The sequence below is a fragment of the Dermacentor variabilis genome, chromosome 6, assembly GCF_050947875.1.
Source record: "Dermacentor variabilis isolate Ectoservices chromosome 6, ASM5094787v1, whole genome shotgun sequence".
Classification (NCBI taxonomy): Eukaryota; Metazoa; Arthropoda; class Arachnida; order Ixodida; family Ixodidae; genus Dermacentor; species Dermacentor variabilis.
In genome coordinates this window covers 140,847,982-140,864,020 of record NC_134573.1, presented here as the reverse complement: position 1 = coordinate 140,864,020, position 16,039 = coordinate 140,847,982, and the positions used below count along the sequence as shown (strand labels likewise).

The window sequence follows — 16,039 nt, the reverse complement described above, 5'->3', positions numbered from 1 at the left end:
ACTATCCTCTAAATTCAAATTTAAATGCTATGTAATTATGAGGACTCACTGGGATATTCACATAGCGTCATCCTACCGCCTTGACTTTCTTTTCAGTGACGTCTTTAGCACTTTAGAATAAAATTATGTATCTTTGACACATTTATTGACAGTGCGTCATTATTCGTGACTGAAAGGAATGTCGTGTACTTGGACAGTTGCACTAAAAGCATGGGCATGATTGATGTCAACGTTTTATTAAAGCATGCTGTGAGATGTTTCTTGCTCACATGGTTACGGGAACGTATTGGAGTGTGTGTGGATTTCATAATTTTTGTTTCTTTGTACGGTGTTGTGTTTCAAGAAAATACTCGAGTGAGCATGTTGGTGATCTTGGTTGCTGTTTGTAAGTGAGAATGAAATGAAGTGACACCATAAGGATTTCTAATCTTTCTTTAAAAAAATGTTTAATATTTAAACATATTATCCGAAGTCCTCAAGGGACAAAGGGATATTTGTGAAAAATGGCGCAGTTTTACCTGAAAGGCAAAGCATAAATTACGATAGCAAATTTTTAGACAGCTATACAAAGGGAGGTTAGTAGCTTTAGAGGCCGTATAAACTAGCAAACATTCGCTTACAAGTTAGTACGATGCCACTAACTAGCATGGTGTCCCGTGCGCACAGGCAAACATGAGCACATCTCACTGAATGATAGCGGACACTCGCTGTCAGAATGCTGGTGTGAGGAAGAAGGGCAGCAGCAGCGAGCGAATCGGCCTTCGTACTGTTCCTTGCTTTAGCGTGAACTAAGCGGCGAGAACACAGTGCACATGAAGTCATCAGCCCTTGGCAGGCCTAGACCTTGTACCAACTGCAGATTACTTTCAATATAGGCCTGCGGGGCTGTTCTCAGCTACGCATGTGTAGCCATGGCCGAAGTAGAACCTCCCCCCCTTCCTCTCCTGCTGCCCTACGTGCAATGGAAGGCAGTGTGCTTCCTCCCCGCCTTCCTCCCTCGTGCGCATGAGCTCAAACCATTATTCTTCTCGGCTCATCCTTGCACGCATTCACTTCTGCCCACAGAATACGGCGCGCAGTCGAGATCTTATCGCATTTGAACTTTATAAGGAGCATCGCGGTGACGGCTGGAGTTCGCCTGGACTGTCCATGTAATTGCTATCGCAACAAAATTGTTATTTGAGAGTGTTTGGTCGCATGAATACAGAGCTCAAGTGCTCCTAAGAGCAATGCACTCGCAAACTGTTGTTTACAGTGTTTATATCTTCAGATACGTTCTGCCTGTTTTCAGCCATCATCTTGTTTCCTAGGTGGGGAATTGTTCATAGGCAGCAGAGTTAAATATGGAGCAAACAAAGCTCACAGCTTTTGAAACAACACACATGTCATTAACAGCGATGTGTTCTGTATGCTGACTGCTTCACTGTCTGATGAATGCATGGCGTGACACCGCTGCTCTTGTCCGTCTACAGACCATGGCTCACACGGCCGCCTGCCTTACCTGTTTACACGGAATCCAGCGGAGCTTCAGGGCGACATCATCCACACGTCACTCGTGAAGAGTGCCCGAGGCTTTGGCTTCACTATCGTGGGTGCCGACGAAAACGACTCCGAGGAGTTTCTTCAGATCAAGAGCATTGTTCCCAACGGACCTGCTTGGGCCGACGGGAAGCTGCGCACGGGTGAGAACTCACACCAGCACTCCTGCTACTGTTTAGAGAAACTATAAACACATATATTGATTCTAACCAGAATAATAGAACTGGCATACTGCGTTTACTGCATACAGTGCTGTATTAAGCATTGAGGTAGCATCAATGTCAAAGTATGGCTGTTGATTCAGCGACCATCTTCCTGCTCTCTGCGCTATGATGTGACTGCAGAGAGGCTGTGATAACTGGTCTAGGTTGTGTATCCGTGGATTCTTGCCAGTTTATCTTCCACTTCCCTCCCATTCACCAGTTTGAGCAATTGTAATGATACGCATGATCTCCTCCTAAACACAACTAATTAAAGCTGTCAGCTTTGCTTGTCTTTTATTGTACAGCGAAGCTGTTGAGCGATACTTTCCCCGCTGTCATGTCTGCATGTAGAAAGAAATCCCGAAGATAGTGCAATGCAGGGCTTTGCCCGCGGCAGAGGCGAAGCAGGCATTACGCACTCCCCATACTGGGGCCCATCCCGAAGGCAGTACAATACCGAGCCGATCTGTGACTGAGGTAAAGCAGGCTTTGAAGCACTCCCCATATGTGGGCCCATCCCGAAGATAGCGCAATACCGGGCCCACTCGTGGCAGAAGTGCAGTTTGCCATTAAGGGGCCCACATACGCAGCTTTGCTGGTCATCCTTCTTCACAGAGCAGAAAGGCAGTGAGGTCTTTCCCCCCTACCATTTGCCAGCTTTTGTTGCTACATGGACAACTTAGAAAGTAGTTTCTTGGTTTAGGATGCAATGAGGCAAGTGTTTGGTTTAAGATTTAAGATAATAAAGAGAGAGACTCTTTATTAAAAATTTTCTGTTTTTCTAATAAAGAGTCTCTCTCTCTCTCTCTTAAGATTGTTTTTTTTTGGTACTAGCCGACTGTGACATTACTGGTAGCGATGTGTTGGGGCAAAGAAAAAGAATTTTGAATAAGCTTTTGCCATTAGTATATCAAATTCATCAGTTGTGGGATGGTTGGAGCATGCACTTAATTGACAGCTTGGAAGGTCCTTGGGTTCTATGAAAACAAGTTAAGAAATACCTATGGTGTTAAAGAGTGGGGCAGTGCTGCCAGTTTCCCATTACTCAGTAGGTCTACTGCTTTTTCAAATTTTTAATTATTCATTAAGAAAGCATTGGAATGTACTGAATTTTGGTGTGGTTAAAAAAGGCTGTAGTGAATTATACTACATTAAAAAAGATTCCTTAAATTTTCTGCTACTTTCTGTGAAATGTACTACTTTTTAAATAGATATCTGCTAAAACATGATCAACTTGTATTTTGAGACAAGCCGTATGTGCCCTTTTTTCATTTTTAGGCTTAAGCATATACAGTAGAACCTCGTTCATGCGATCCTGTTACATACGATTTCCCAACACCAACATTCTTGATTGAGAACACAAAATATGATCCAATACAGTTATGCATCTTTTTTACTGGTTCATACGTATGTTTTGAGAAAACAATCCTTCGGCACCAACGTTCAGTAGATTGCTAAACGGGGACAATATGATATGTTTTCCAGCCGCTAGGTCTCGTGTAAACATGAAGCGGCGGTAGGGGCGCACAATTAAAAGCAGTAGCCACCTGCTGCAGCAGCTTCCCTACAACATAATCACCCACCTGCCTCATGTGAAAATGGCAGCGCGTACTCAGTTTCCTATTCTGGTAACAGCAAATCTCCTCCCATGCGGCCGCACGCCACGTTCGCAGCTATCGGCGCCAACCCTATTGTGATAAGCATCTTCACAAGTCTGTCTCACAGTGCGTGGGGTGTAATGCGGTTGGAAGCATACTGCACGCATTTAATAGGTGATAACGCAAACACATCGCTGTTTCCTGCTGCAAGCAGCTTCAAGTGTGTGTCATGTTTTGCTCTGGCGACATCGTGTTCTGGCGCTGCCCGCCAGCTTGATTTCCTTTTGGTTTCCCGTCGCTGTCTTGAAACACTACGCAATAGTAAAATGACAACGTGCGTTTGGGGTCGCTTGGGCCCCAGCAGCTCGATGCAAATGTAAGCTTGTCGAAGCCGCAAAAATGACTATGCGCATGTCTTGCCGCTCGGAACACACAAGGTAGGCGTATATCGGCATCTTATGGTGCAATGATTCATTCAATGGTTCGCATTACATAGATGTCAACTAGAGTTGGGTCTGGTAATAATTTTGTGACTTCGGATTGTATGTTTTCCTGGTTAGTACATTTTTTTCGAGCATTTTTTTCCAAAAACATATAACCGGCGGTTTTGCTGTAATCCGAAATGGACTGAACACTTCAGACTCCATGTACTAAATGTCATATTTAAAACCTCCCAGAACTAGTTTGAAGTTTGAAACAAGGCATATTTTTAAATAGTTGCATGTTGTTTGAGATTCACTGTGCTATTGCTCTCCTGCATTGCCGATGGAACATTGTGAAACTAAGAATAAGCATTGATCCACGCCAGCAAAATCTCCGTTTAAATTACCTCTTTTGCCAGCATAAACAAACATTACTGATTTCTAGTGGTTTTTCATGCAAAAATCTACTACTAGTAATTTTTTTATGACCTGTGGCAACACTGGAGTAGGGGGGCCACCGGTGTAATTGCCTGCTGTGCAGGGGGCAACATCTGTATCGTCATTATCATCTGCACCACTCCCTCCTTCATCCTCCCTCGATGCAGGCGACGTGCTGGTGTACGTCAACAGCATCTGCGTCCTGGGCTACACCCACCAAGGTGTGGTGAGCCTGTTCCAGTCCATACCACCGGGCGAGATGGTGCACCTGCAGGTGTGCAGAGGCTATGCCCTGCCCTTCGACCCCGACGACCCGAACACCGAGATTGTCACCACCATGGCGGTCATGTCTCCCGACGACCCCATGGCACACCACCGACCCCGCCCTGATGATTACCAGGTACGTTTGTTGTGCGTACTTGTGTGCGTTCCTTGCTGTGTGTGTTAGCCATGAGGATGAATCGAAATTGCCTGGAAATTTTTGTGAGTGCTAGACAGCACAAACTAAAGAACAACATTAGCTCTCGGAGAAATGCAGGATTCTTGTGATACAGCCAGGACTAACAGACTTTCATGGTTAGCTTTGCTCGTCTGTAGGACTTCTAGACTTCGTACTTTGGGGCTGGAAAAAGAGGAGCAAGAGGAATAAAGGAAACAGCAGCAGCAGTGCGGAACATAGCTGCAATGCAGTACGGGCGTTTATCTTATGTGCTTTGTGAAACATGTCGATTTGCTATCATAGGAATGGCATATGACTTTCTTAAATGTTTGTCTTCATCGCATGGCATAACAATTTGTCTTTATGGACTTGTAGACTTAAACGTAAATATTTAAAATTGTTCTTGAATGTTTATTTGAGTATCTAATGCCCACTTGCATTAATGCCCACTTGCATTGTTTATTAGCTGAAGGCTGGGAACACTGTGCAAGAGAGCCAAGTCGCAACGCCATAATTATTTTTCTGTCTCTGAAACTATCATACTGATGCTGATGTCCTTGAGGGAGCTTGCCTCGCACTCACCTTGCTACTTTTACCGGCTCTCCAGGACATCTACTCAAGCAAGAGCTTGGAGGACCTGGACAGCACGGAGACACGGACGCGGCCTGCGAAGTCTATGTCAGACCTGAGTGGTCCGGACAGGCCACGGCCGCAAAGGCACAACAGTGCCGACCTGCTCAGTGTCAGCGGTGGAGGAGCCCCAGACATCCTCGATTTCTCTGGGCCCGCTTCCCCCGGCACAGTGGGCGCCAAGCCGCAGACACTGACTGTGGAGATCGTCAAGGGAACTTCGGGCTTCGGCTTCACAATTGCAGACAGTGCCTATGGCCAGAAGGTGGGTGACTATGCGGTAGTTTTTGTGCAAATTAACCTTGGAAAACCAGTTCCGGGGGCTTTAATCTCTGGGGGCTGATTGGCTGTACCAGAAGTATGTGGAGAAAAGAAAACTTAATGATTGTGTGTGTGTTTGTGAAAGCAACAGAGAGAGATAAGGGGGGGTCACATTGCCGACTAATTTTACACGTTGTAGTTGGTTGCATTACAGAATCAGATCCATCGTGCTTAGTGGCTGAATCGTTGTGCAGCTCAAAGTCGCGGGTTCGGTCTTGGCCGCGGTGGCCACATTTTGATTGTGGCGAAATGCAAACACGTTCCTACACCGTATTTACTCGCATAGTGATCGCACCCCTGAATTTTGTCGTCAAAATTCAATTTTTTTTATTTCTCGTGTAATGATCGCACCCCAAACGTGATGCAGCGATATCTTGTGTGCCAAGTCTAGCTAATAATGATCACGCTTACCATCTGTTGAATGCTATGCGAACGACTCTTCAAGACAAACCAAGCGGTCAGCACGCACCAAACATTTTTAAGTAGATGCCTCATTTCATTACATTCATCACTTCACGCACTTCCATGACTAAAAAAAGGCTGCAACCAAACTTGCCTTTATTATGTGTAGGTTTTATAATGGCTGTGGTCAACAACAACAAAAAAGACGCATGTCGATTCTTCTCATCTACACTCGCAGGCATGCAACAAATCTCGAGTGGCAATGATAGTAGCCACCAACGATAGTAGCCACGTTTACACTGATACGTTAAAAGTGTACCCTATTCATACGCCGACGCTTGTAACAAAGCTAAGATATTCACGCACCCTTAGCGGAAACGTGCTGTAATAGGATAGTAGTGAAGACAGATGCCGCAGTTTCCGCAGCATGCCCGCCATGTGTTTTTATGTCAGTGGCAGCTAAGCGCGCCCATCTGTTTCTGTCCCCTCAAAGTGGACGTGGCTACGTTATTGCCGCAAGCTTGCCGACATTAATGATATTATTCATTACTGATACGGAAGAAACTGTTTCAGTGCACGTAATGTACTCGCGAGAAGAAAAAAAAAACGCGTTCGGCGCGTCCGGCTTGCTCCGCCAGCCGCCATTTTTGTTTTGGTGTCCCGCAGCAAGCACGGGACGAAAAAAATTCTTTTTTTTCTTTTCGCAGGAAATTTAACCCGCATAATGATCACACCCCTGATTTTGCGTCAATTTTTCTGACAAAAAAGTGCGATAATTATGCGAGTAAATGCGGTGCGTAAATTTAGGTCTATCTTAAAGAACACCAGGTGGTCAAAATTAATCAACGGCATGCCTGATGATCAGATCGTAATTTTGGCACATCATACCTTGGAATAAATTTTTTTTCACTTTAGTCTTGTACTGTTGTAACCACGACCTGCTAACTAGCCCAAGTGCACACGCGGCTTCGTTTACATACCTTGCTCCGTGTCTTGAGCCCACCTGTCCAACCTCGTGCAGGTGAAGAAGATTCTGGACGAGCCGCGCTGCCGGGGCTTGCAGGAAGGGGACCTGCTGGTGGAGATTGAGGGTCGGGATGTGCGAGGCCGCCCCCACACGGAGGTGGTGCAGGCGCTCAAGGACTGCCCCATCGGACAGGCGGCACGCATCACTCTGCACCGAGGCGGCTTGCGGCCAGCGCCTTCCTCGCCGGCTAAAGTCAAGGCTCGTGCTGCCAAGGTGCGTGGGTGGCCACACAGGTCTCTTCTCGGGCTTCCTTGCGTTTCGTAAGCAGTTGAAAAACACAGCTTTGTGCCGTGCCACCTGTACTCTGTGCCATTCAGCAGTAAAGCGAAGTAGCTGGCATGCCCTGAATGTGTTGACTTTGTGTGTTGTGCTTACGGAGAAGGTGTGAGTTTGGTTGACTAGGCAGCGCACAGGTTGTGCAGAAGCAGTGCTTCTCGGCATAACTGTGCAGTTTCTTCCAATGGATTTTATATTCCTTGATGTGGCTTAACGAGAGAAGAAGGGGGATCGAGGGGCACGATTTTGTTAATCATGACTGCATAACGCCAACAGACAATGAAGCCAAGGAAGGCATCGGAGAAATTAGCTGCAGTTCAAATTGAAATGTAGAAAATAATGAAAAAAGAAAGAAAACTGAAAGGGGACGAAAAGATAACTTGTTGCACGTGGGAGCCAAACCTACAACCTCCGCATTACGCCTGTGTTGCACTACCAGTTGAGCTACGGCGACCGCTATCAATCCGTCCACTAACTTGGGTATTTATGTTTACTAGGTCTAGACCCAGGAGTGTTAGCCAGTGCCACTCAAAGCCATGGTGAGCAGAAGTGGAGCATTCTTTTTTTTTCCCGATGGCGTCACGTAACAGGTGATCTTAGGGGAGTGGCTATGAGTGACGTTGGCTAGCACTCCTAGGGCTAGGTCTAGTAAACATAAATACCCAAGTTAGTGACTGGGTTGATAGCTGTCACTGTAGCACAATTGGTAGTGCGACACAGAAATGATGCGGAGGTTGTGGGTTTGGCTCCCACCAGCGACAAGTTATCTTTTCATCCTCTTTCATTTTCCTTTTCTTCATTATTTTCGACATCTCAAATTGAACTACAGCTAATTTCCCCGATGCTTTCCTTGGCTTCATTGTCTGTTGGCCTTATCTGATGTGACTTAGTGTGAGATGCATTAATTTCTCTTCTTACTTTAGGTTCGTCCCTCGGAGGACTTCCTCTCGAAAGGATCCAACTCGACTTTCTCACATTTCGCCCTCAAAAGTTACCACTCAGGTGAGAACCAGGAACTCCTGTCCATGGTGTGAAAACATGATACTTAACCTTGACTCAATTGTAATGCTGTTTGTGTGCAGCTAGAGCTGGTGCTTAGGCCTTTGAGGGTCAGTGACGTAAATATATGGTGCCACAAACAAGTCCAAAAATAGTTGATGCCGTATATTTACGGCTGCATCTGTACGTTTAAAAAGCGCGCCAATTTCCTAACTTTTTCTTTTCTGTCATGTGCTGCCACTATGTGGGAATACAGGGAATTTTTCTTGCACGCCTCCCTCTCTCGGTTTTCGTTGCATGGTTTGTTTTAGAGCTAGTTTGCTCCGGCACGTCTATATACTACCGCTTGTGCATTGGCGCATGCGGGCGGGCGGGCGGTGGTTTGGGTTTTGTTCCGCGGGCGGTTTCGGCTTCTTGCGCTTGCAGAACTGATGGCTATCTCGTTACTAATTGCTCAAAGGGCGACTGCTTGTTTCTCGCTTGTTTAGTGCTCACAGGGGTGAGCATAGGAAGGATGCCGCCGTGCATGCGTTTCCGTTGCTTCATTTATGTTTTTTTGACACTTGCGATAACTAATGGCCTCTGGTTAGCGGTAAGATGGAGATTAGCGGAAGTTTGTCACACGTTTTGCTTTTTTTTTGACGGGCACACAACCACATAGTTTTCTTGAGTGCAAGCACCTACGCAGTTCGATTATGCTATGGATATACATATTAGTGTAAAAGCAGGAACATTTGAGTCTTGCAGTATTCTCATGAGCGCATTTTCAAAGTCATGTATTATGTGTATAACAATGTGTCAAATTTTTAATTCTTATAAGTTTATTTCGTTTTTTATTGTTGTTGTTCATGAATGAAAAGTACATATATACCAACGCAAAATATTTTTTTCTCACTTTACAGTCACCCTAGAAAAGTTGCGGTAAATTTTCTTCGAAATAAGTCCCTAAGAAGAATTGGAATCTGCAATAAAAAAAATTAAAAAATCGACCTTGGGCGGTCGCATATGGTGAAAAAAATCAACCCTCAAAGGGTTAGTAATCGCTAAAATGCCTTGGTCAAAACAGTGTGTCAGCTGAGATTGGAAGCAAACACCAAAGTGTCAGCCACATTTGGACTTATATCACGGGCTCAGCATTGCTCTTCATCACGTAAAACAACCTTGCTCTGTTTGGCAATGTTTTAATGCAGATGAAGGCAGAAGGTTGCGTGTGACATGCTCAAGTTTTGAGCTGGTGGCTTTGCGTCATCAGCTTCATTTGCAGTTTAGCACTTTTTCCGCAGGCTTGGTAGCAGATTCATTATTTGTACAGGTTTTGGTGCCCCTGTGGCTGATAGTGTCGCCCGCAGTGGAACGACGCTATCATGAAACGTGCTGGCAGCAGGGGTGGGGGGCAAATGCTTCGTCTGGCTCTTGCTTCAATGTGCCTCGGGAACTCAAGATGGCACAACCTGCAGCACCAAACGCGCGGGAAGACAGCGCACAATGCCGCACCACCTTGGCTTACCCAGTCTTTGCACCTGTGGCACCTCCAAAACGGTGCGCGAGCTGCGTACGCACTCAGCCTCGCTGACAGCCAAGCGCAACCATGGCAGCGGTGTTCCGCTGCTAGATGCAAAGTTCTTTTGCAACCCACATGCAGTTTTCAAAGTGACGACACAGCAAGCTGCGTATTTTGAGAGATGTGTTCGCAAGGAGTCGCATGCAATTCAACCATTTGACCATCTGTGTCGAAAGCTTCCATTATTGTCTTGGTATTCCTTTGCAGTGGCAGTGAGATTTTGTTGTATTGGAAACATGTAGAAATACACTTCATTATATTGAGGTTCAAGATACACGGTGTTCTATGAACAAGAAGCTAGAAAAAGTTAAATGCTACGTTACGTTGAGGATTTCGTTGTATTAAAGTTTGTCATGTTGAGGTTTAACTGTATTTGAATTATTGTTTTGTCTATGTTTGTTATGCCAAGATCATACTGTACAGGTATCTAAACAAAACAGAACAAGAAAAACGACCTGATACTGTTGCCTGCTTCACATGGCTTCCACGCGTAACATTCAAGCATTGCATCTCCTTTGCTGATGAACAAATTGATGGTACACTTGTTTTGGCATCTTGTTGCTTGGGTTAAGTCTTGTACTCGTGTGTTCTTCCTAGACGGTTATGTACCAGCATTCCAAGGTCCATACCGGAGCAAAACGCCAACTGCCGAGCTGTACAGTACACGCGAGAAGGAAACCGTGGTGGTGAGCCGTCCCAAGACCCCATTGGTGGACACCCGGCATTGGACGTCGCCGTCCACCGACACCTCGGGCAACACCAGCGCCAGGCTGGAACAGCAGACGTCTGTTCCAAGTATGGACGATACACCGGTGGCCGGTGCATCGTCAGGCAGCTCTAGTCCGGCCAAGCCACCCAGGACAGGTAAGACCTGGGTAGGGTCGAATTGGGCGTTACTCTGGCAATGATGCACTTGCTACGAACACCCGTGGAAGTGCCCAAGATGATCTGGCCCCGCGGATGCGTGCCATCTGCTGTGGCTAGGGACAAGGGCCACAAGAGAGAAAGTGCTTAGAGGTGCAGGTGTACGGACAGACCAACCAGCAAACTGCAAACGCTTAATTGCGAACGATAAGTTCCACAGGCCACTTACACAGCTTCTTCGTGCATTTCTGTGATGTAGCAAGCCATGCACTTTAAAAAAAAAAAAAAGTTCTGCAGCTATAGCTGCTAAGGACACATGGCATCCGTCACAAGTAACATCATTATGTTTGTCATAGTCATGATTCCTTTGCAGGAGTCTCCATAAAAATTTTCTGTTCCCACTCAAGGCTAGACCCTGGATCCATGACACGCGACTGGCGTTGACCCACGCCCTAGCGCTATACAAAAAAAAAAGAAGTGCAGCTTATGCACAAGTATATATGGTATTGCTCATTTGAGTTAAACAAATGAAAAATACGTATGCCTGCGATCTCAAAAAGACAGAAAAACCATTTGATACACACAACAATTGCGCATTGCTGCGTCTGCTGTACGTGGCCACCTCCAAGGTGTTCAACCTTTGGGCGGGGCCAGCGATACATTGCTCTCTTACCGTCTCCCTTTACCTTGCCTTCTCCCCCGTATAGGTTCCAGCGTGCTATGGAAATGAAAAAACAAAGAAACCAGCTCATTGGTCCCATAACTATGTCTAGCTTCTCTTGTGCTAGAAGTGGAAAAATGTTTGCGACAGGAGATTTGTTAGGCGAAGTAATTTAATAGTGATCTCATTGTATGATTAGTTAAAAGAATGTTTAAGGGCTCCTTTAACTGCCTTTGGCCGTACTTCGGAAAAGCTTTCTGCTCTGCTGCTTTGCTGTCCGGCTTTGTTGCGATTTATTGGTTGGTAAGCAAGAAATGAGGTGTTCACTGTAATTTAGCAAAAGTATTGGTTTGTCTCGGGGGGAGGGGGGGTACTGGGCTCGACATGCAGTAACAGCAAATTCAGAAATTGCTGTCTCATTGAGATTTTGGCGCATATTAAACACCAGTTATGGTGTTGTCAGAGCTGGTGGGGATCCTGCTTGTGGCAGCATTCATTAGCATCATCATCATCATTTTCTTGTAAACGGTCTTTTCTTGGCACGAAATTGGCGCTGCAAGGTTTTTGGAATGCTATTTCAACGGTCAACATCGAGTTAGTATTTGCCTTTAGTGTCCCTTTAAGCATGTGAAATTGGACCCTCATAATAAGTGCTACTGCAGTGAACATGTTAAGTCAGCTGCAGGATTAAGGCTTCTACCAAAGATAGCCTGTTGCCCCTGTTCTTTGTCAGCTGAGCCAATTTATTGCCTGCAAATTTTTCTAATCTCACTGAGGGGATTTTGGTGGGCAAGTTGGCCATTGCTGTTGTTGTAGCATGACACTTTTATGCAAGCGTGCAAGCATGACCAACCTTTATATATAGCTTTCATTGATTATGAGAAAGCGTTTGATTCAGTCAAAACCTCAGCAGTCATGGAGGCATTGCGGAATCAGGGTGTAGACAAGCCGTATGTAAAAATACTGAAAGATATCTATAGCGGCTCCACAGCCACCGTAGTCCTCCATAAAGAAAGCAGCAAAATCCCAATAAAGAAAGGCGTCAGACAGGGAGATACGATCTCACCAATGCTATTCACAGCGTGTTTACAGGAGGTATTTTGAGACCTGGATTGGGAAGAATTGGGGATAGGAGTTAATGGAGAATACCTTAGTAACTTGCAATTGGCTGATGATATTGCCTTGCTTAGTAACTCAGGGGACCAACTGCAATGCATGCTCACTGACCTGGAGAGGCAAAGCCGGAAGGTGGGTCTAAAAATTAATCTGCAAAAAACTAAAGTAATGTTTAACAGTCTCGGAAGAGAACAGCAGTTTACGATAGGTAGTGAAGCACTGGAAGTGGTAAGGGAATACATCTACTTAGGACAGGTAGTGACTGCGAATCCGGATCATGAGAATGAAATAATCAGAAGGATAAGAATGGGCTGGGGTGCGTTTGGCAGGCATTCTCAAATCATGAATAGCAGGTTACCATTATCCCTCAAGAGAAAAGCTTATAACAGCTGTGTCTTACCAGTACTCACGTACGGGGCAGAAACTTGGAGGCTTACGAAAAGGGTTCTGCTTAAATTGAGGACGACGCAATGAGCTATGGAAAGAAGAATGATAGGTGTAACGTTAAGGGATAAGAAAAGAGCAGATTGGGTGAGGGAACAAATGCGGGTTAATGATATCTTAGTTAAAATCAAGAAAAAGAAATGGGGGGCATGGGCAGGGCATGTAATGAGGAGGGAAGATAACCGATGGTCGTTAAGAGTTACAGTATGGATTCCAAGGGAAGGGAAGCGTAGTAGAGGGCGGCAGGAAGTTAGGTGGGCGGATGAGATTAAGAAGTTTGCAGGGACAACATGGCCACAATTAGTACATGACCGGGGTAGTTGGAGAAGTGTGGGAGAGGCCTTTGCCCTGCAGTGGGCGTAACCAGGCTGATGATGATGATGATGACAAACATGAAAGCTGTGTTCTCAGTAAATCCTTAGTTGCAGCTGAGCATTTGTGTTTATCTGGTTCTGTGTTTGTACATGTGTCTACAAGTGGGCTGCCAATTGCCTAACCTAATCAGACCATGTAAACCCCCTCATTCCAAGATTGCATCTATGTTCCTTCGACACAATAATAAGCCACTGGCTATCTGTCCTGTGCATTACATTCTGTGCATTACGTCCTGTGCATTACATCTGTCCAACTCTGCATCTCAGTCGTTTTACAGGTGCAGATCACTTTCTGAAGTAGTTGGCATAAAAATTTCGCTTTATTTGCTTGCGTTTTAGGCCAGTACGGGGCCTGGTACTTTGAACCAGCGTCCCGCCAGCCGGAGTGGGCTGGTCAGAACTTCCGGGACACAACGATCCGGCCTGGAAATCCGAGCCAGCAGCAGCCGCAGGCACTGTCCCAGCAACAGCAGCAGCAGCAGCAGTCACCCCGATGGTACTCTTCTGCACAAGCTGACTATGGCACCACGTCTGTCTATGGTGCCAAGGCAAACAGTCCTGCGTGAGTACTCACTGTACACTTCTTCTTGGCTAGGGGAAGAGCGTTTCCTTTTCTTAATGTGTCCCTTGAATACTACAATCAAATCTTGTTGTGACGAAGCTGTATCCTACACGAAAATGCATTTGTATAGGTGTACACATTGGTGTCGGCCGAGAAAAAAAAAAAATTCATTGCCACGTCTGCAAAAGAAATGCAAGCATACATGATGCCTCTGCTGGGCCACCTAGCAAAGGTACTCTGTTGATTTTGTGGCCTCTTGGGGCTTACTGTGCCGATACATGGTATGTGAACAAAGTTAAACTATGAATGCAGTTTTCATCATTAATGTGCAGCGGTGTTATCCGTGTGATCACGTGGAATTGGCATTTTGGCTTGTCGGCTGTGGGCCAACCAAGCCTAGCCGTTGGCCACAACATGCCTGCGTGTTCAGTATGGGCTATGTCAAGTTGCTCCTGATAAGTGTTTGACATCTTTTGCTATCAAAATACATGTTTTGATTTGTGAGCGAAGAGCTATTCACTTTGCTGTAACCTATAGCATCTCAAGTCTTGCGTTCTCAGTCCCATTATAGCAGTGGATTACTCATTGAAATAAGACTTGTCAACCAAAATTTGTAGGTTTATATTGTTATATCTGATAATTTGTTATAGCCTTGTTCATTACATTAATGTTTCACTATTTTGATTGTTGTTGCCAATATGTCTGCTCCAGCAGATAGGTAGGATGTGATCTTTAGTTATAGTTCTGTGCTTTCTACAATTCTAGAAAAGGTTTACACCCTTTGAAGCTTATCTTGTCCACAAGTAATAATTGTTATCTGTCCTGCTCACACGCTCCTTTTTACCATTCCGTGCCTGAAACTTTCATGTTAGGAATGCTATGTCACACTGATATGCGCATGCCATTTGTCACTTCATGTACTGGGAGAGCATTATCAGAAAAAGGAGGTGCCCACAAGATAGATGACGATTATTGTTTAGAGACAAGATAAGCTTCAAAGGGTGCAAACTTTTCTTGGAGTGTAGCGGACATTCGCATCAAAAGATAGCACCATCCATGCTGCCGGACACAGCTCCAGTACTCCAGTGTTCCGCAAACTGTGATACTATTACAGACAAGCTTAAACTCTCCGTTATCTCTTCCACCAAGTTTGCACAGCCGTAGCTTGTGCTTTCTGTATATTGCCACCACCAGGTCGCAGCTGAGTAGTCCAATCGTCGAGGAGCGACCGGCACTGTTGACACCGACACAGAAGGACTGGCCGGGCCTGCCAGCTACGGACGGCCTCCCGCAAGGCAGGGGTTGGAGCTACAGCTCTCCCGACTATGGCTACACGAGACTGCCCAGCCACCAGTCACCGGGGCTGCGGTCTCCACTGTCCTCGCTTACGCAGCAGCTGAACAACAGTCACGTGAGCGGCGGCAGCCCCTACTATGGCCTCTACGGTTCTTCGGCACTGGAATCGCCAAGCTTTGCACAGGTATGCCGACTCTTGCATTTAGAAACTGAGCGGCAGGCTGATTTTATCCTGGTGTTATGAAGCAGAAAGCGAAACGGCCTCTGGCTTTTTAAGCATATTTTGGCAGGCTAGTTGGTTGGACATGATTATGTATGCTGTACAGATCTTGCAGACTGTGAATGAAGGACAGCAAAAACACTTGTTGTTTTTCTCTTGTTTATAGTTTCTGTATACCATACATAGTAGTCATGTCCACAGTGGCACCATTGTGAGAGAGTGACCAGCTAAGGTACAGAAGGCCACAGGAATATAGAGAGCAAGAACAGCCTTTGCTGGGAGCCAACATTTTAACAAGTCTCCTTGTAGAAACACTGGCTCTTGGCCAAGCCTTTTTTTTTTCAGCTGCTTTTGATTACCTCATTGCTTATTAAAGAATTGAGCAAAGTATCTGTTCCTCCTCGCACCCCGCCTACTTCACAGGATGGTCTGTCGGGCCGCAAGCACTCGACCTCCTTTGAGCACGAGCAGCCTGTAACGTCGGCAACGATGCGTCTGGGAGCCGACACCCATGCGTCTGACGCAGTAGACCTGGTGGTGACGCTTCATCGGCAGGAAAGCGGGTTTGGCTTCCGCATTGTGGGAGGCACGGAGGAGGGTTCTCAGGTGAGTTTGGCTTCCCCGCCGTTCATGTTGTTTCCAAGTGC

The 16,039-nt window shown here is 45.9% G+C and overlaps 1 protein-coding gene across 5 annotated transcripts in view; it reads left to right on the top strand.

The window, feature by feature from the left end:
* Positions 1-16,039, top strand: part of Magi (membrane associated guanylate kinase, WW and PDZ domain containing protein magi) — a 62,034-nt gene that overhangs the window by 15,143 nt on the left and 30,852 nt on the right. For all 5 annotated transcript variants that reach the window (XM_075696038.1, XM_075696041.1, XM_075696037.1 and 2 more), the window contains 9 exons: positions 1,473-1,682; positions 4,368-4,600; positions 5,247-5,534; positions 7,014-7,232; positions 8,219-8,297; positions 10,453-10,719; positions 13,654-13,876; positions 15,071-15,356; positions 15,816-15,998. In XM_075696038.1, coding sequence (XP_075552153.1) covers positions 1,473-1,682; positions 4,368-4,600; positions 5,247-5,534; positions 7,014-7,232; positions 8,219-8,297; positions 10,453-10,719; positions 13,654-13,876; positions 15,071-15,356; positions 15,816-15,998 — 1,988 coding nt within the window. The remainder of the gene's footprint in view (positions 1-1,472; positions 1,683-4,367; positions 4,601-5,246; positions 5,535-7,013; positions 7,233-8,218; positions 8,298-10,452; positions 10,720-13,653; positions 13,877-15,070; positions 15,357-15,815; positions 15,999-16,039) is intronic.